General features: G+C 34.8%; 1 protein-coding gene across 2 annotated transcripts in view; it reads left to right on the forward strand.

Moving 5' to 3' along the window:
- LOC129229373 (fibronectin type-III domain-containing protein 3A-like) overlaps positions 1 to 21,861 on the forward strand; it is a 208,298-nt gene that overhangs the window by 122,993 nt on the left and 63,444 nt on the right. The window contains exon 1 of one of the 2 annotated variants that reach the window (XM_054863676.1): positions 3,750 to 4,177. The exons of the other annotated variant lie outside the window; for it this stretch is intronic. Within the exon in view, the coding sequence (XP_054719651.1) occupies positions 4,166 to 4,177 (12 nt within the window). The 5' untranslated portion in view covers positions 3,750 to 4,165. Of the gene's footprint in view, positions 1 to 3,749; positions 4,178 to 21,861 lie in introns of those variants that run through there. 2 annotated transcript variants of the gene reach the window in all.

Genomic DNA, 21,861 nt, shown 5'->3' on the forward strand with positions numbered 1-21,861 from the left:
CACAGCAAAAGGTAAATACTATGTTTTTGCTTCCAATAACTGTTTACGTCATTCACGTCGGTCCTGTTTAAAGATGCTCTTCTTGAAACAGGTTCGATCTGGTCCGCTCAAAGGGTAGAGTTTTTTGAAGTTATAAATAGATGCGTCTCAAAATTGACAATGTTTTCATTGTTTGACCCTGGTAACAGAAACAGCGCGACGCTGCAACGCACTCGCAGATTCTTGAGAAAGGCCAGACTATTTCTTAGTTGTGGCGTAAAAAAAAAAAAGTTAAATAAAAAATATCTTAAATTTCAGCGAACGAAGAGTTGTGCTGTACTTCCTGGGTTCTGGGATATTATTCACAGAGAGCATATACTAAAAAGATACTTGCAGTTTTTAAGTTTAGCATCTTAATTTTTATGCATTCTGCAAATAATTTGTAATAAAGAAAAGTCTGCACCGGGTTCTTGGACGTGGTTTAAAGCTTAATGTTTCACGCGGTACTTACATGGTTGTTGCTTCTTGAAGTCCATTAAAAAATAAATAAATCAAAATGGCCGCGTTATAAGCAGTTCCGGTGTTTTGTTTGTTTTAAATTATCTCTTTGTGGCAGAGAAAGCGCAAAGCTTCATTGTTTAGTTTATGTTCCTGTTTTCTGAGATAAGCAATCCATGATCGTTGATACTCCACTTATTGCATAATATATGAAATCTGTGATAAACAATGTTTATCTAGAAAGTAAGTGCATTGACTGAGTAATAGTGGAATTATTGTTGTAGACTACAGATTAAAAATTACACTAAACCAAAGGCGGACCTGAAATGTTTCAATGGAGGGTCGGGGATTTAATTTTTTACATGGCCTTTACTGCGCATCCTGGCAGTGGCGTACATAGCTTTCCGCAACTCTCGCGGAGCGGTAGGGGGAGGGGGAGGCGCAGGAGGTGTGAGGGCGCACCCTCTGAAAAAAAAAAAAAAACAGAAGAAAAACCGCTATCTTAAAATAATTTATAAGAAAAACCTCCTGGGGGGGGGGGGGGGTAGGGCACCAAAGTCTATGAACGCTACTGCCTCCTGGATTGCAAATCCTGTTTTGGGCTACAATTCTAAAACATTTCCGGGGTAGAGCCACAATTTTCTCTTGCACTAACTTTAACGCTAACAAAGATCGTATAAAATTGCGTGTTTAGAACTTCAATATCGAAAATTTACCTACAGACTCACAAGGGAGAGGCGATTGTCTCATCGCCCCTCCCTTGTTTCCGCCTTTGTACTAAACAAAGTTAAAAGAAAAACCAAATAAAGAGGATGCAACAGCAATTTTAAACTCAACAATTAAACCTTAACTTGATTGCTTCAAAAATAATGTCATACCGAGAAAAAATTTCACTGGACAAATATTGCGTAAAAATGAAGCTACTGTAGAGGGTCAAAAATCTGAACTAGTTGTAACCGTAGGTAGTTAGAATTTTCGAAAATAACAACATTTTTTTAAACGAAAATTAACTCTTATTGTTTCCTGAACATAAAGGATATGTGAAAAATATTTACACTACTCTATGTTCTCTGTGCAAAATTATTACGCAGTAATTGAACAAAGGAAATTAAATGAACTTCTGAAAAAATGCACCACACAAAGCAGGTTGGCTAATTTCTGTTGGGAAAAACCGACATAAATCTCTTAATATTAAAAAAAAAGTAAGATCAAAGAAGATTTTGAAAGGAAGTCTGTAACGGGCCTGCGTCCAGGAGACCCCAGAGCACCTACAGCCTTGAAATTTTGCACAAAATTACTTCGAGCACCGGTGGTTTGCACTTGGGGTTTTGTTTTTAAAATTCGAATTAGTTATTTTGTAATTAATTTTTTAAGCTCAAATTTCGCCTAAATTGCTTATTATTGCCTATTAAAGGGCGGGTGAAAAATTACTTGCACATATTAATATTATATATCGTTGGAAAGGGTAGAAGTTTTCGCGTTCTACGCAATTTGTTTCAATGCTCTAACTAAGATACGGAGAGAGTTATTTGCATTTTTACCCCCAACTTTTTTAGGCTTAACTAAAATTTAGGTACTATTTTCTTCATTAAATCTATCAGTAAAAAGTGAAGGAATTATCCCACAGTTTTCTTTTTGACACCACTGGAAAGAGAGACTTTTTTTATCTCTAGATCTAACTCGACCTATCGTCAAAAACCTTAACCTTCTATTTCCAAAGAAAAAAAAGTTACAAGCAGTTTTTTTTTTTAATCAAGTTTAAACAATCTCATTTCCGTTCAAATTATTGATGTTTTATTTGGCGTTGCTATAGCTACGTCTTTTCAATTCGTTGTTTCTTCTTTCTTATTCACAAATTTTAAGGGTTTCGATTTTAACGGAAAATCTTAGGCTCAACTCAATTTAAGCCCCGAGCTAAAGAGCAAAATATACGTCTTTTCAATTCGTTGTTTCTTCTTTCTTATTCACAAATTTTAAGGGTTTCGATTTTAACGGAAAATCTTAGGCTCAACTCAATTTAAGCCCCGAGCTAAAGAGCAAAATATATTACTAGAGACCCCGTATATGAAAGCGACTTTTCACACGTACAGAAGTGCAGTTTTCCAGTGCTCAGGTGCCCCTTAGCCCTTACATTTTGAAACCCGGGGAAGGGGTGCTTTTTGTTCAAAAAGGAGCTCATAATGCGTTTTTAATCTGTTTCTTTCTAATTGACGATTTAAATCTTTGCGAATCGAATATGATTGCGAAGCAATCTTCGGGGGTTGGTGAGCGTTAACGAGCAGGGGGCAGAGTCCCCTAGTTCATTTAAAAAAAAAAAAAATGATTTTCGGCTGGAGAGTTTTGAAATTCTTTTGAGTTTATTATAGCTTCATGGGAGTGCTTTCGGATTTTTGACGGTTCGTACTTTTGACGTTCGCATTTTTCACATAACTTTAAAAGTGATTTCTGTAATGAATTCAAATGAATGTGTTTAAAATTAGCAAGAGCTGACAATGTTTGATGCCTAACACTAGCTAATGTCTTAAAATATCTCGGACAACCTTTTTTAGAGTGTGTATTATCCCTTGGTTGTCATAAATAACAGCTCCCAGGCAAACTAAGCAAATCTTCACTTCACTGAGTAGCCCTGTTTCTTTCAGCGCCACTAAGCTTTACTGTGAGCCAACTCTGATTAGGGAGCGGCATGTGTTTAATATCATTGCCAACCGTGAAGCTGTTTTTTCCCCTCGGCTTGAACTGTGACCCTTTCGATTCTTATTTTGGGCTGGAGAATAGCAGGGATTACTAAGGCCTTTTTTTTTCTCCTTGATTATATGTTAGCAGGTTTTTTAACTTTAGCGGCGCAATTAGCGTTTTTTGTCCCTGTCGTGTGAAAGACCTTCATGGGCCGAAATGTGCTAATTTGGTTTTCCCTAAACGTTATGTTGATTAAGAACACTTCATAAAAAAACATAAAAAAGTTTGCCAACTCACTTTCGGCGATCCTTAAATTTTCGTGCTAGTTCCGGCTGACTTTTTTTTGTACGATCCAGGCAAGTTAACCTCTCTTTTCGTTCATTTATGTATCAGAAGGGGGAGGGGGGGGGGAATCTCATATCACGTTCGTTTCTAAAATTGTCAAGCACAATTTCAGAGCAAACACTCAGAATTCAATGCTTTATTTTGGTTTGACCATGGCCTAATCTACGAACAAAAAGAAGCCTTGCCCGTGCATTATTTTAATTTAAGTTTTTATTGGCTTGTTTACGTCGACGCAGCTGTGGCGTGGAAAGTGAGAGACGGGTTAAAAAAAAAATATTGGTGATAATCTGAAGTTTGGAGAGGATGAAGTATTTCCCTCAATTTAATTTCTCCTAGCTTACAGTTATGATTTTTTTGCACGTGAAAAGGCAAAATGTATTTCGAAACGTAATTGTTGCAATAAAATTGAATTCCACATTTCCCACATTCTACGAGGGTGAGAAATGACAAATGCCAATGGAACTTGTGTTTTCCTCACGCCAATGACAGACACAAATAAAAAATTCAGCCGAAAGAAATAATAAAAGAGAGAAAGAGTCTCAAGGCTGGCTCAGGTGTTCTGAAATAGCGAGGCGTGAAGGACGCTCTTTCACTATCCCATCGCGGTTTCCCTTGCTGTTGAAGTGAAGCATTTGTACAAGATACGCCGCACTGGATGGAGGATTGAATGAGAAATGAGGTATTCAACCCGGCACCTGAAACACACTCTCGCAGTGTTCCCACCAGAGTCGTGTTAGTGTTTACATTCACGCTTTTATGATTGAAATTAGAAAAAAGAAAAAAAAGATTCGATATTGAGAAGGAAAAGACGACCAAATATATAAGGAATGTAACATTTCTTTTTTTTCCAGTGAGAAGCTGCCATTTAATGGTAACACACTTTTTAATAACATCTTTGATCCGCTCCCCCGCCTCTTTGTCACAAAGGGTCACACTTGATCTTACCCCCACACCCTCTTTTATCACATGTCACGCTATTTTTAATGATCATATTCTTGAAACTTCGAAAACTGAAGCCTCGCTTTTGTGGTGGCATGGCATTGTAAAAATAACTGCAAATTCGTGCTGCTTTTTTTTTTAAATATTTTGTTACAATAAATGTAATTTTTCTAATGTAATATAATAGTCGAAAAGTCGTATGTGAAAAATCCTGCAATTAACACCTGATTGGGGACGATATTTAGGGACTTAGTGATATATGACATACACTCGCATCGCAAATTTCACAACTCATTTGGTTTAAATACGCTGTTGATTTCAAACATAAGGTTCTCTTTTGATCATTAAAATTTATGCTGCTCTTCAATGGCAGTACGCAAATTTCTTTTCGTTGTCCTGACCCCAAAAGCGAAATTTTTAGGGCAATAATTTTTTTCCATTGGTCTTTATGATAGAACAAATTATATTTGATCACCCAGAATCAAAAATGGTGTTCGATGCAGCGCTATGAAGACGGAGGGAAAATGACTGACTCTGAATCCGGGAATTTTAAAGACTCGGACTCCTTTAACCCTAATTATGTCCGGCTCTGACTCTGCAAGCAGTGGCAGAGTTGCGGATTTTGAGGGGAAATGACCGACTCCGACTCTTGGAGCTTTAAACATTCTATTTCCGACTCCGACTCCTTTACCTCAAAATCAGTCCGACTGCACGGCTCTGCAGCCCTGGTTGCATAGTGTTGATTGTTTGACATTATTGTCAATTGATGTACGGAAAGAAGAACTGGGTTGGGGCGGGGCGGAGGGTATTTTTTTCTGTAAAATAAATAAACCGTGCTTCCGCATTCTATGCTAAACCACCTTGAACGGATTAAAACGTTTGTGCAAATTCGATCGTTAATTTCAAGCAGAGAATGCTTTTTTAAGACGAGGCTTCTCCCTCGGCAGGAAACGAAAGGGGTTGAGTCGGGAGAGGAGTCTGCTACCTGTTGCATAGCATCGCCTGGCAGAGGAAAGAGTTTAACAGACGCAACCCGGAAATATCAGTGGGTTGAGAGAAGGGAATGTTTGCATTTTTCTCCATGCATGAACGGAGGGCAACTCTTCAAGTGTTTGTAGTTCTTCGAGGGATCTGTTGCCGTTAGTATAGTATAACATCAAAAATCCAAACGCAATCCCGTGAAGTTTGATAAACTGCTCGGCGGTTGCAAAGGAGCAGATGCATTTCGTGAGATGAATTGTAATTACGCAGAATGATTAAAGATATGAAACTGAGTGATGTATAATAGAAGTGAAGTATTATATTTACCACGTAAAATGGCACGGATGTTATAACATACAAAATCTGATTAAGCAGAAAATAAATGAAGTTCGACAGTGAAAATTTTTAGAGCCACTTTAAATTTGTGAAGTCGGTGCATTTTTTAAACGTTCTTTCAATTCAAGAAGTTCAATTCAACTAGTATTTATTGCGTAACAGATCCTTACAGACTACGTACAGTGCTGAGAATATTTTTCATTTTTCCTTCTCGTTCGGCAAACAATGATAATAATTTTTTGTTAAATCTGTAAAAAAAATTACATATTGTAGCGTTATGTGCTGTATTTTATGTTATGTTATATACATACGTATTGTATAACCACTTAAGTTAATTAAATGGCATACTCTTTTCCCAAACGGTTATTTTCTTGACTGTGATCGAAAATCCGAACAGTTTGAAAATTCGAGCTGTTTTAAGGTCCCAATTATGTTTTTACGTTTTACTGTATTTTGTGAAGTATTCGAGTAGGTTTGTTTTCCCTGTCAAGTCTTATATTTGCAGCTTGTCTTCCTTATCTGCCTATAAAAGTTTCATCATTTTTCAATAAATATATCTTTTTTCAATTTAAATTCCGGATCACACCCCATCTCGCCTAAAGAAACCTGGACTCATCACAATCGTATGCGAGATTTCTCTAGGCGGGAGTGGGTGGAGGAAGAACCTAACCCTTTGTGTGTGGTTGCCATTTTGTCAAGGATTTGTTTTAAAGACAGCGAATTTTCTAAATGGTCTATTTTGGGACCCAAAAGGGTCTTACACAGACCTCCGACAATTTTTAACATTTTGCAGTGATGAAATCAAATTGATCAGCATAATTTTTATCTCTTATTGAACTTGCTCTTTTTCAACTTGATATACGTTTGATATTTTTATCCTGAATTCAAGACCATTTTAAGAAAATTGCTAAAACTTTATTTTTTTTTTTTATCGTAATGCTAAATTACATATCCAGAGCTAATTTTTCTATTAAAAAAATAAACTAGCAAACAGTTATTCTGCAATCAAGCATTTTGTGTTTTAAATTTTGGTCACGATAACCGTGTTTTAGATAGCCTTACTTTATTTTTCGTAAAACCTTACCGCCAAAGTGCAATTTTGTTTTGTGTGAAATTTGGACTTTTTGCACTTGAACGTTCAGAAATTCTCTTAAATTTTGGTTTTTTCCTTATTTATTCCAAGTATTGAAGATTTTTTAACGTTGGCATTGTGCCAATCATTTTTGTTTGCTGGCTTTCTACTGACATTGTTTTATTTACTTTTTTTTCCACCTTCACTCATCTTATCTAACCCTTCACTCCTGTCGTAAATTTTACTGTTTTGCAAGATTTTAGTTATCTTGGGAACATGTTTCAATTCCTGACTAAAAAAAGTTAGCCGTATCACTTTCGTTTCGGTTGCTAGGAATCGGAATACGAAAATGAAAGTAAAAAAATGATTATTTTCGCTTTATGTGTTGCATGACTTTCAAAATTGGACGATAGCAACTTATTAGATCTTATCGTTGCTGCATTTCTTGATGATGGAAAAGACAGACGCTGAGGTCTCGAAACAGTTGCATGGATTAATATACTGTTAAGATGTCTGCTTAAAAGTTTTGCAAAATTTATTTCAGATGAGGGGCTGTCCGCAGATGATGTCCCGCTTTGGGGCGGAGGGGGTCGTGAAAGTGTGACAAAGGGAAGGGAGGAGGTAATAAGAAGTGTGACATTACGCATTTTTATTGGAAGATGTTCATGAAAAATCGCGTGACATGGGACAAGAGGGACATGGAGGGTAATGTGAAGTGTCACACTTTGTGACAAATAGGTAGGGGGATAAAAATATTGAAAAAAAAAATAACATCATTAATGGTATCCTAATGGATATTGTTGTGAACCTCTCCTCTGTCTTGGGCAAGAGATGGTACTAGTAGCCCTGGTAGTTGCTGCTATACAGCATGATTTAGAAAAAAAATTCAATGGAAGCCGACCTAGGAGCTAATCTTTAAACGCGTTTTACTAATGTCCACTTGCATCCCTTTGCTTCTCATTGCCTCATTTAAGACTAAATGCGGATAACTCTCGTTTCAAATCTATGCTTGTAAAATATCTGTTTTACTATGTTTTTTAACGATGAATAATGCTTGTTTATTCAACTCATATTCCAAAACGCTGATCTTCACGGAAACTAATGTGACTTTCATTAACTCATAATCATGCCGCATTCTATTTTGACAACTTATTCTTTGTGTAACTCACCGCGTAGTAAAATTTGGAATTTTACCAAAAGACGAAAAAGAAAACGAAAAGAATAGATAACTTCCGCATACATGCTTTCGTACTAATCATTTATCCTTTGATGTCGAATTTCCAAATCGCATTCAATAAGCTTAAAATAAGTTGTCATTAATGAAAGAAGTAAGTTTTCTTTCTTCCTTTTTTCTTTTTTTTTTTCGATTTTCTTTTTTATTCGAATTCCTTTGAAGACTCAAGGATATTTCTATATGTCTTTGTTCTCGGTTGCGTCTTAGGTAATTGTGCATGTTTATGAAAAAATGGCACAGTTATGTATTTGTGAAGTGGAAGGTTTCGCTTTAGGTTTTTTTTTTTTAATTTGCAGTTGTAGAGAAAGAAGTCACACGCACGCATTTCAATGTAAAATAGTTTATACTTTTTAAATTGACTCAGTTGTACGTAGTTTATAAAAAAGTAAATATTGAGCTAAAGTTAGCTCACAAAACAAATGAACTGAATAGTAACCTGAAAGGAAAATATGGATTTTATAAAACACTCACACTTTTACACTTGTGGATTTTGTTTCTACGAAAAACTTATCCGATGAATTGGACAAGTTGTCTTCGTTGTTAATATTGACTGAAATAGCTTTTAATTTCTGTGGTTTGAAAAGAGCACAATCTATTATTAAAACCCAATTGCCAATGTCAGTTTGAATACTACTTTGTAAAAGCTTTTCTTTTTTGATGTTTGAAACAAATTATTGGTTATTTTCTTTTCTTTTGCATGCAAATTTTCGGTTGTCATTTTCTGGTTTAGTCAGGGGATCTCAAAGTTGTTGCCGCGGCACCCGAGGGTGCCTCAGGAAGATGCGAGGGGAGAAGTGCCAATTACATAGATAGGCTTGAGCAAAAAAAAAAAAAAAAAAAACTTTGAAGGGTGCCCCTAATCAAAAACGTTTGGGAACCCTTGAGTTAAACGATTATTCAAAAATACTGTGACAGAGGTTAAATAAGAACCTGGCACTGAGATCAGTTCAAAACTCTTAGAAAGATAATATATCATCAGCTACAAAATGTTGCTTCTGTAATGAATGTTTTTGTGTAAGAAGAAATAGGGGCGGACTGGTGCCGCAAGAGGGCGCCAAACTTCGCCTCCAAAAGGCACAATAAATAAATAAATGAACAAATAGAAAGTGCAAAAAATAATCAAATAAATAAATACATAAAAGAAAAGAAAAAAAAGAGAGAAGTGAAATCGCACAGGTTTGTTAGCGGAAAAAAAAAAAAAAAAAGTAGTAGCACAATAAAATAAATTATTAATTTTTCTTTTTGATAAAAAGTATTCAAACTTGAGGGCGCATCGGCCCGCTGGTCGATGGGTCGGCGCACAGTGGGGCTAAAACGCCAAAAAGCGCTTTAAAAAATGTTTTTTTTTTCCTCCTATATTCAACCAATTGAGGATTAATAAATTTGCACAGGCCTATATCTTAGGCAATTAGAACTGGAATTTTAGAGCCCTTTGTCCACTACAAAGCAAAAGGGAGCCTTTAGAGGTTAAAGACCCATAAATGCGGGAATTTACAAAAATTGCTTTTAAGCAGTCAATATTTTTTTTTCTTATTAAAGGGAGGTATGTTTAATTTCTCTCGTATCCAACGATAGTAATAGGACGAAAAAAAAAAAGAATAATCGAACATTGAATCCGAAAATCGGTTTTGATCAGCACCGAAAACTAGAGAATTCAAGGTTATTTTTTTCAAAACACTCTACAAAAAATATCCTCTTATGTCCTCCATGAAATCAATATTAATTAGATCTGTAGAAAGACCCTGAAAAGGAATTAACTGCGTAAACCTGTGAACTTTGGACCCCGAGCCCAAACAAATCGAAAAAACTCGTTAATTACATGCCTTTGTAAAAAAAACAAACGAGAGAGGTTTAAAAACATTTTAAATCGCTTTTTGCTGTTATCGCCCCACTGTGCGGCGCGGCGGCCCCCCACCCTTTCAGTAAAAATGAATTGTATTTATTTCATTTTAAAACAGAGAGAGACATTCTTCATTACTTTGAAGCTATTTTTCCTTTAATGCCTGGTTTTGAACGAACTTGGAAAGTCCAGCCCTTTTTTCCACTTTTCCCAGTTCTGACACAAATGCGGTCACAAATTACTCCTTGCGCATGTGCGTCCTAAAAAGAACAGCGGCAAATAACAGAGCCACGAAGATCACGATTCACTTGTACTCTCTCATCATATCCATTTAGAATCGCATAAATCATAATAAGGAACAAATTTCTGACCTGTTTTTTTTATTAGTTCTTTTTACCCTCCCCCCCCCTGGAACTAGTACCCTGTTTACAGTTCTACAGCGACATACTTCATAGCGTCGACACGTCTATCTTTCCCTCCCCCTTTATTTATTTATTTCCACGCAACATATTCTTACAACACATAAACTTGCTCCATTTGTGGCTCCGTTCAATCTGCAGCTCATTTTATAAAGAACTGTATACTGCTCTCCAATGTTTAATGACATTAGAAGATACTAAACAAGATTGTTGTTTTTGTAGAATTTAGGGCCTGTCCACAAATGATGTGACGCTTTGAGGGAGGGTTGTGAAATTGTGAAGAGGGGGAGGAAAGGGGTTACAAGAAGTGCGACATCACGGATTTATCATCGGCGCGAATATATTTGTGAAAAAATAGCGTGGCATGAGACAAGGGTAGGGGGATAAGGGGGTCAAATATGTTGAAAAAAAAAGTGACATAATTTTTGAACAGCCCCTAAGGCTATTTCTTTTCTCCTCCAATTAATTTTCAACCGTGAGTTTACTTTTGACTGGTCTCGTTAAATGTATGATTCCTGGAATGCAACTTAGTTAATAAGCGTAGGACAAAAGTGTCATGAAAATCTTTAATTGAATGTTGCCAAATTGTTGCATGAAATTAACTGTATATATATATTTTTTTAATTTAGCTTTGACTCTGTTACTAGATGCTTTTTAGGAATGTTGAATTTTTTTTGCTGCCTTATATTTAAGAGAAACATCCTTTCAAATGCTTGAAATGCAATGCTGTTTATGCACCTTCTTGGTATTTATCAAAATTCAAAAACAATATATTGTGTAAGGTTAGAAAGTATCCTCATTGAGTACCAGAATTTCTTCTATTTTAAATCAGCTTTATTACGAACACGAGTTGAATAAATTGATTAAAATCATTTGATTAAAAAAAAGTTTGAAGTTTTAAAACGTGTTATTCTAAAACAAAATTTGTTGCATTTCAAGGATCTGGCCATACGAAATTTGGGACCTTTTAAGGGCCTTTCATAAAATTCCAATGGGATTTTTTTCCATTAGTCAAAAGTACTACTTTTAGTCACTGAAATTGATAGAATGAGAAAAAAAAAAAAAAAAAAACATGGAGCGAGAAAATTCTTTTATTTTCAAAACGTTAATTTTTAATTAATTTTTTAAAATGTCCGATTTTTCAAACAAAGCGTGGCCTTTAGACGTCACAAGTGATGTACTTTGACGCGTACTCCACTGGCGCGCTGAATGCTTACGCTTGCTGTCTACCGCGTTTCCACGTTATGATAATTCAGAAGCGAATTAAATATTGTCCTCGACGCTTGTGCCATCAACCTACGTGTTTCCAACACATGTGAGTAAAGATGCGAATTAACTATTGCGCCTTGCGCGAATAGCATTTCATTATTTGTGATGACATGTGCAGAAGCTTAAAAAATGAAATTGAATCTGCGCACCAATTAAAATATTTTTTTAAAAATATTAAACTTTGTCAAATTATTTAAAAAATGGTCAGATCCTATGTCTTTAAGCCTGCTCTTTCATAAAAAAAAAAGAAAAAGAAAAAGGATTTTTTTTTTTAAAATTTCGGAAACGACCCCATTGTTTAATAGGGATCGATTCTCACAAAATTCTGATTAACCAAAATGGACCCTTCACAAAATTCTAATTGACCAAATAGGACCTTTCTAAAACTCATTTATTAATAAAACAGTGCGCAAGTCTAATACTTATTGATGCTTTACTTTGGGTTTACATTTTGAAATTTCACAAAAAGATTTTTTTTTCGCAAAAAATATTTTAAAATTCACAAAAATCGAACCCTGTGAAAAATTTTGCTTGCAACTTTAGCTTCAATTAGCAAAGTTACTCCTCTCTATTTGTCACTTGGGTTCGATGGCTCTGGCGCAGACTGCACCACTGAAATTTTTAGGGACATTTTTCTTATCTTTTTTTTTTTGAGTGAAGCTTTCATCCTTGAGGGATGTTCGTGGTATTTGGAAGAGGGCGTGCTCCATTGCTCTTGTTGATGAGCATTGGATGCCCCTGGATCAATGAAGGTGTTATTTATATCATAATTTGCCTGGACTCGAGGAACAGCCCAAAAGGAAATCTTTATTATCAATACTGAGCAGTGGCTGGGCTCAGACGCAGTTTCAATATTTGTCGACTATTGATTCATTTCTGACGGATACTAAAAATAGAAAATTTGTTGAGGTGCTGCGTTTAATGCATGAGTTTCATTTCCTATTTTTGCCTCTGTTTTATTCTAAGCAATTTATCTCAGGATGCATCACGCTAAAAGTGTATTATGAATTTAAGCATTTCAGTCTTTTCAGTTTGTTTTGAATAGTCTCGTGAGACGGAGTAATATTGGCCGGGTTTTTAGAGTTTCGTCCAGTGGTGGTTTCAACCATGGATAAAACCGGTTAAAACCGGCTTGGATAAAATAAGTTTTGGCCATTAGACGTAGATATAGAAAATAATAAAATTTAAAATCGAAATAAATGAGTACGTAATTAAAAGAGATACGAAACATCAATCCTATAATCAGTCACTATTCATTATTAAAGTAAACAGTAAATTTTGCACCCTATGCTAATAATAAATGACTGTTCCTAACGGTTAGTCAGATCATGATGTTTTGAACAGTGTAAATAACACAATACTTGTTTCCAAGTTTTATGCACACAAAATGAATTTGAAATTTAATGAAAGTAAATTACTAATTTTTTAATACATTAAATACATGTTACAAGTTTTGTGAAGAATAGCTATTAATTTATATTGTAGGCCGTTTAGTATTCCTCATGAAAGAGTGTCCCTTTATCTTCGTTGTGAATCATTTTTAATGTTAAAAAAAAGTTGCATTTCAACAATAAATCAATTTAAAAAAAATTTCAATTATGATAATTACACATCATATTTCTTTTAATCATGCATTAAAATGTGCAATATTATGCATACAAACTATTTGTGTATATATATATTAGTGTGCTATTATACAATACAGTTTTGGCCAGCTCTATGGTAGTTAAATTCAGTTTTGGCCGGTTTTAACTGATTTTTGCCAGTGGCATGGCCAAAATGAGTTTCGTCCGGCCAAAACTACAACCATGAATATTGGATACTAAAAAAGATAACATGCATTTGTTTTCTGTTAGTGAACTATTGACGAGATTAATTATTTCATATTTCGAGCTCAAATTGCGAACTTGGCTGTCCTGTAGTAAATATACAACGTCACACACACACACAAAAGTTTTTGAAATATTTATTGTTCAGAAATGAAATTTTCAGGCATTGAATAATCATACAATTTACATACAATATTAAGTTTTACGCAGTATATCGCAAGTGGAAGAAATTCCTTATTTGGAATTTAAAATCCAACTAATGAAAACCCTCTTATTTGAATTTCAAAACTACTTGGTTTGAGGCATTCTTTTTCTCCCCATCTCTCTTTTTGAAAAACAAATAAGTAAATGCAAAATTTAAAAAAAAAAAAAAAAAAAAAGAAATACATTATTTAAAAAATAAACAAATAAAAAGCTATAACAGAAACTTTATTGTGCTGTTGCGATACATACGAAAGTAAGCATGAACTGGGATGTACGAGTAATGCGCGAGGGATTTTTTCCTTCTGTATTGGGAGCACTTGATACGACTAACCGCACGTTTTGAGATCTCAAGGTTTGGGCGTAAAATGAAGCACTGGGCAATAACAGCCCATATCTTCATTGTGTTTATTAATTATGACACAATGACAACAACAACAACAACCAGTTTAAATGGTGCAGTTTAAAAAATCTCATTGTTCGAGGCAATGACAACCCGTATATTCATACGAAAACACCAGCAACAATCAATATAAATAGTATGAGAAATTCTTCTCTGTTTTGGGATAAGAGATTGTTACAACAGCTCTTGTTAGGTGCTGCTATACTACATGATTTAGAGAAACTTTTCAATGGATGCCCAGCCCACCTACGGTTTCAGTTTTGCATGCAATTTGCTTAAAACTTGGGGAAAAAAAAGTCCACTTATATCCCTCTGGTTCTCACTGCCTCGAAGTCCATTTAAATATCCCTCTGGTTCTCACTGCCTCGAAGTCTATTTAAATACCCCTCTGATTCTCACTGCCTCGAAGTCAATTTAAATATCCCTCTGGTTCTCATTGCCTCGAAGTTCATTTAAATATCCCTCCCGTTCTCACTGCCTCAAAGTCCATTTAAATATCCCTCTGGTTCTCACTGCCTCGAAGTCCATTTAAATATCCCTCTGATTCTCACTGCCTCGAAGTCAATTTAAATATCCCTCTGGTTCTCACTGCCTCGAAGTCCATTTAAATATCCCTCTGGTTCTCGTTGCCTCGAGGTCCATTTAAATATCCCTCTGGTTCTCACTGCCTCGAAGTTCATTTAAATATCCCTCCGGTTCTCACTGCCTCGTATATTCTCAACATTTCAAAAGCGCGAGAGAAAAAAAAATCCATCTTGTCACCTTTTGCTACCATTTCGCAACGCAGCCCATGCGTTTCATAATGCTCGTGATATCGTGATAGCTTTTTCGGACGTTGTCCCCTCGCTTCTCCCTCACGCTTTTGGCTACATTCCTGCTTCTTTCATAACGCTGTCCCACATCGCTAGCTACGTTAGCGGGTCAAAATCCTTGGAATTTACCCAACTTCATACTCGCTCTTTTTTTTATCTATCTTCGTCGTCAGCGTGCGTACACGTTGGTGTGTGACTTCGGTCGTCTATCAACCTGGGAATGAGTAACTTTCTCTCTCTTACACAAAGCCGCCCTCCTCCCTCCCTCGTTCCTGTCACTTCATTCATGATATAAGAGCAGTTGTGGTGCCGCAGATGCTCGAATTGACGGGTTCATTGAAAGTTGGGTGTATGATTTTCTTAATGTTGAATTAAGTGGGTTTTTGATTGAAATTTAAAGGCTGTTGCCGCAAAAGGTCTCGGAGATTGTTTGTGTAGCATGTGGCATTGGAGCAAGGATGTGAGATCTTGCCTTATGGGGGGGGGGGGGGGGGGGGAGCGAATCTTGAAGTCGGTCATTAGGGTTTTAATCTCCCGCCCCCGCTGTAAATGCCTAAAGGTTACCCGAAGCTGCGTTTTGGGCGACTTTTGAAAAAAATCACCCCAGATGTCCTATTTATGCCCACAAATGACTTGTAATATCCCCCTTCCGGAAATGACCACTTCTACTCCTCTAAAAACGAATCCAGATCCACCCTCGAAGGGGGAGATACCTCTATTAGATCGTATACCTCTATAAGACTATTAAGATCGTATGCGTATACCACTATAAGAGGTATAACTTCAATTCCTTAATATGTCTTTGATATATGATGATACATGCTTTATAAATCGTTACCAAAACCGGAAAAGGATGACAAATAAATATATATAGCTGATAAAGTTTACAACTTAATTTCAAGGATGAACCTAAGCAAGTATAGGTTTGTGGATTTTGGGCTTTTAAAACTTTTTACATATTGCAGTTTTTCGAGAATTCCCTTTCTTCTAGTTATCAATTTAAAAATGTTTTAAAAGCTTTTTTTCTCCGTATTAATTTCCCTTCTGCTAGGCGTGGTATTCAGTTTGGATTTGAACAATAGAATTATATTTTCTTCTCTTATGAAGGGAATTATTTTGACTAATCGAATCAGTGCAAGTGTAATTTGAGTTTTGTTAATTAATTTCTTGAGTTTTCGTTGTCACCTTTATTTATTATTGTTACTTTAATTGAGAAATTGATTTCGTGTTTTTCTTCTCTTTATCTGTTTCTGAGATTGCAGGCCAGTTATTGATGTAGACATGACGTCATCATTAGGCATTCAAACTAATAACAGCAACCAAGAACGCAATTGTTGTAAAAGTCGGATCGACATGCATAGAGCCATTTGTGTAGCCTTTTATGAAACTGTCGGTTCTTTGGCCGAATTTATTATTTTAAGCAGTGCTGTAGCTGGAGGGGAACGCCTTTTCTCGAAATAGTTTTTTAATTTTGAAAGTAATGAAAATTTACTCTAAATTGATTGAAAATACTTTTTACTGGAAGAAATAAATGTCTGTTTTTTAAATTAAGGTTAACAAAGTACTCTAAATCCACTTTTTTTGATCTGACAAAGATCCGCCTACATTACATTCGCCCTATAAAGAGGTACGCTCCCCCAAATATTTTCTTCCATTAACTGCAGACATTATGGATTTTCTTAATAACAGCGGGAATTAGTTAAACGACTGTGCACACCAGTTTCATGCTTTTAAACGAACCGGGAACTCGTTTTTTTTTTTCTTTCCACATTACAAAATGTCCCTTGGAACACAGTTCTCCCCTGTATTGAACTCGAAGCTTAGAGAAAAAATCGAATGTTGCTTTCGTGTGAAGCACGTGTATACTACAAATATTCCTTCTTTCCTCGTGATTAGAATCAACTCCTAATCTATGTAAGAATTTCTTTGATATCTTAACGTTGAATGTTTTGACCACTTATCAAGATGTTTTTCAGTTTATCCACTTTCAATTATGTTTCTCATGTAACAATTGATTGTGTTTGTTATCTATGTTTATGTTTGCTTAACTGTAGGCTCCTAGAAATACGTGCAGTTTGAATTATCATTTTTATGCTTCAGAGTACTGTGCAAAATATGTGCAGCTACAGAGTATCACAGTATTCCTTTAGCTTCCACCCCTGCGACTGTTTGTGATGTAGCAAATTACGAAAATACTGTGGCTCCCAAAAGTGTTCGTATACTTACGATTTTCAATGAAAGCCGTCATTATTCATTCGTTAAAATTAATATTTTGAAATGAGTATTTAACTCTAAGATCTATGATCTTTTTTCAAACCAAACTACATGAAAATTTTCAATAACATAATAAAACTTGATTTTTAAGAAAACAATAATCAAAAAGTGCCAGAATATTGATCTCACAAAAGTCTTCGTACACTTTGAAAAAATGTCAAAAAATTAGTAAATAATCTGATTTTTTACTAAGTTATTAATTAGTAGAATATCATGTAGTATCAACAACAGTTTTTAAACGTCTGGAAATATATTTTATTGTTTGTTCTTGCTTTTTTTTGTGCAATTTCTGAGTGAGTGTTCAGCCGCACTTTGAGTCTTACTGTTTCTACTTCACTTTTCGTTTCAGTGGTGTATTTTCGTAATCTAGTCACCAGATATCGCCAAATATGTCCCATTAAGTTTAAATCTGGCGATTGAGGATATATTTCTGAGCTTAAAAACAATTTTTAAGGCACCAAACGCTAACGTGCGACCTTATCGTTATCTTGATTAAAAAAAAACAAAGTTGTTTCCGATTACCAAGTTTTGGGCTAATAGTTTCAAATTGATTTTTAAAATATTAATGAACAGTATGATTTATTATTTCATCAAAAATTTCCAAACTTCCAAGTTCTGTTGCTGATATGTACCCTCACACAAGAACACGTTCACCGTCCTGATTAACTGATCAAACTAAGTTCTTAAGATTAAATTCCTCATTTTTTCTTCTATTTACAATTATGTAACAATTTAACCCAAATTGTTGAATTTATTTTCATCTATAAGTAACGTAGTTACAAAACGTTTTGAGCTTATTTATCATTGATTTTACGACGAAAGCGTAAGTTTTTGGTTTTTCGCACAAACAAGAAAATTTCTGCGGAAAGAGGTCCCATTTAATCCAGCTAATCAGAGAACTTGGCGAACAGCTTTAGGTGAAAATTAAACTTGAAATGTTTCATCTAATTCTGCAAAACCTTTTTCAGCACTCAAATGTGTATTTTTCAAAACTTTTTTAACTGTAAATCTCCGATCACGCTTTGTTAACTTTGCCGGTTGCTCTTTTCTTACCTTAATTTGGATCCGATTCTTGACTTTAAAGCATTTTATCAAGCAATTCACTATGGAATGAGATAAATTAACTAATTTAGAGACATTTCAAACCTATTTACTGCTACTGTGAGGGGAAAAAAATCAAATTTCGAATCATGTTTTTTTTTTTACGCATACCTGCCATTTAAAAATAATAAGCAGAATATAAGGGAATAAATAAACAAAAAATTAAAGCAAAATCATTTTACAGTGTCATCAAAATGCAAAAATAATTTTAAAAAAAAATGACATATGATAATTTTAATCATCAATTTATTCGAAAATATTTCAGTGTACGATGACTTTTGTGGCGTCCTTTTCTCTGTCTCTTCATTTTTTTGACAAATTTCAAAAATAAATTCTGGCAATATTTTGGAGAAAACTACTGGGTTTTATTCTGAATGGCATAGAAATGGTGTGAAAAAAAATGTACTTCATATTTGAATTCAGTTTTGCGGTATTTTGGTTTTACTACAAAATTTCAAGATGTACGAACACTTTTGGGAGCCACTGTGTGTGTTTTACATTTCAAGTTTAAAAACAGCTCACATGCCCGTCAATATTTATTATTTCACTAGCCTCCTTCGGTGACTGCCTTGACATCTCCGACAGTAAATATCTCCGCCTCGACATTTAATATCTCCGCTAATTTAAGTTGTACAATAAAACAACTAACTAAATATGTAGCCTGGAAAATTACGAATCTATCGATATCTGTTTCAATCCTCAGTTTACTGTCGTTCACTGAGAGTTGCGATGACATAGATAGATACATACATACAATTAGCTTTTTTAAATATTAGATTGTACAGTAGAACCTCGTTTATTCTGCTCCAGTTTGTCTTGGCGCTTAAAAACTTTTTTCTGCTGAAGAGGGCGAAATGTTTTTACTATTACCAAATTAAATTTTAGAAATGAGGCTTTTATGCTTCTCTTAGGATGATATTAGAAAAAAAAAATAAAACTCAAGAAGAAATGCAAATTAAAGGTTTTCTTCAAAAATTCATAAAAAATACAAAAACTTCTCTATGTTCAATTTTTTTTTTGTTTTTTTGTTCATAATGTTTAATACTAAATTTCCTACTCTATAGTACAAAAAATATTTGTCGGGGTCTGGACGTAAAAAGTGCAAAAAATCACATAAAACATTAAATAACTTTTTTTCTAATCAAAATATCAAAAATCGAAGCCCGAGGTGCACATTCTCGGCAGAAATTGCACCTGTATGCCAAATTTCATCTTTCTAGGCCTTACCGTTTTCCCGGGAGGCGCGCCACGTACGCACAAACAAACAAACATGTTATTTTATTATATGTATAGATAGATAAAGAGATAATTTTTAAACAATGATTGAAAGAACGGAACTATGCCGAACATTTTCTTTTTATTATGATTAAATGTACAACTCCTGCATAGAACGTTCAATAAATCATAGTAATATAACTAACAATATGACGTACTTTGATCGTCTGTCCGACACTAGAACTATTAAATAATGTGTTTGACCGAAGCGATCCTATGTAATTTTGTTATAAAGTATTGCTTTTTGCTGCAATAAAAGATAAGTCTACTTATTTAAGAATGTTTTGCTTATTACCCATACTACACGGATCATCCGAATTTTCGTTTATCCGACTTGCCTTTGGTGTCAGTTTGCCCGGATAAACGAGGTTGTTCTGTGCAAGCAAATGTAAATTTCGATTCATTTTACATTTTATTTAATACTAGTGGTACCCACACGGCTTTGCCCGTAATAGAAAAATTAAAAGGTCTTTTGATTCGCCTGTATATTTACAAATATTGTATGGTGAATTTTCTCGCCAATTGGCTTGTACCCATGTTACGGTTCCACGTTATGATAATTTCTTATCTCGCCAATTGGCTTGTGCCCATGTTACGGTTCCATGTTATGATAATTTCGTAATTTACTCGTCCATCTTGTGATATTTTTGTTCTTAAAATTGGAATAAAAAAAGGACCACATCGAATTTTCGAAAAATCGCTTCGAGGTGCATACCCCCATGCTACAAACTAACTTAGTGCCAAATTTCCTGAAAATCGGCAGAACGGTCTAGGCGCTACGCGCATCACAGAGATCCAGACATCCAGACATCCTCCGGACAGAGAGACTTTCTGCTTTATTATTAGTAAAGAAGATTCTTCACAATTGAAACTATTTTCCATGTTAAATGTTTCAGTTTCAGTGAAAGAGTAAATTTTCTGGGTCGTTTTTTCTAGCATTAAGGCATTCGGGGAAACCACATACATATTTTTATTGAATAAATGTTTTTCATGTACGAAGTAAGGGAGGTGGGAAAAAAACTTATGTTTCTTTACGTGGCAAGATTAAATTCTGCCAGCGTTTCCCCAAATATACCAATTTCCCGAGATAGTGTTTTAAATTATTGCTAAGGATTACACGATATTTGGTTGCATTGGCTTGTGCTTGGTGGTTAACTTTTCAAAGATTTTTAAAGAAGTGACGAATTTATTCAACATGCTCGTAAGCAGTAAAAAATTTTAGTGAAATAGATGCAGGGTTTCCCAAAGTAGGTGCCGCGAAATATTCTCGGGATCAAAATATATATGTTACTGTGAAATACCGAAATAGAGAAGGTTGACTTTCACCGGTGATTCACTGGAAATATTCGGTCTTTTGCCCGACTAATATTCACCTGTAAATTCACCGGCTAATATCTACATTTGCCAGATTTCCGACTTTCTCAGTAAAATATATACAAAAAAGAAATGGACGAGTGCCTTACTTAAAATGGAGCTGTGTTGGATATCGAACTGAAACCAAAACTACTTTGCGCTTGTTAAAGCATCATTGCCATCATATTAATCGTATTGATGGGAAAGTTTGCTTAATATAAAAGTTAAATATTTAATTCCGTGAATAATTTTTCAGGTGTGAAATTGAAGCATTACAAACAGTTGTTCCCTTTCTTTTATTTCTACCACGATTGAACGTAACTCTTCAGATCATTTACCGTTTTCCCCCCTCACCTTTACCTTCCGAATTGGCGCGTTTTACGTAAGTTGGCAGAACGGCAAAAGGGGTGTTGTTGTTCAGAAGCTTCATGTACAGTGGCACTCTCCAGCAGAGATTTTTTAATTGTGACTCGCGGGGATGGATCCTTGAGCATATGTAGTTGGATCAAACAAAATCATGTACTCTGTTTTAGTACCAAAGAAAACATTTTTTTTCTTTTGTGCTTTTGGTTCGGTTTATCAATTTTTAAGCGTTTTTAATAATTTGTTTTTAGTAGCAACAGTAGTTAGTTTTTCAGCGTATTTTTGAATTCACGCTATACTATTACAATTGAAAGAGTAATGCTTCAAAACACATCTTTTTAAATGGATTCCTTTAATTTTAATTAGTTGATGTTATATAAATTGCAATTTCATTTCTTTTAAAACAATATAACACAATCATTGAACACATTAATGTTTTAAGATTGTTTGAGATATGAGAGGTACTATGAGATTTAATGATAAATCAACACATAAATCAGACATTTTTTGCAATAATATATGTGAAAGTTACTAATTAATTAATTTTTAGCTCCTTTAAAACAGGTCTCTATTTAAGCACCAAATTTACTGTCACATTAATTTGTATTTTGAAGTTATTAAGAGCTGCTGCAGCCATGGTAACTAGCAAAAATTTTTTTTCA

The sequence above is a fragment of the Uloborus diversus genome, chromosome 1, assembly GCF_026930045.1.
Source record: "Uloborus diversus isolate 005 chromosome 1, Udiv.v.3.1, whole genome shotgun sequence".
In the NCBI taxonomy this organism is placed as follows: Eukaryota; Metazoa; Arthropoda; class Arachnida; order Araneae; family Uloboridae; genus Uloborus; species Uloborus diversus.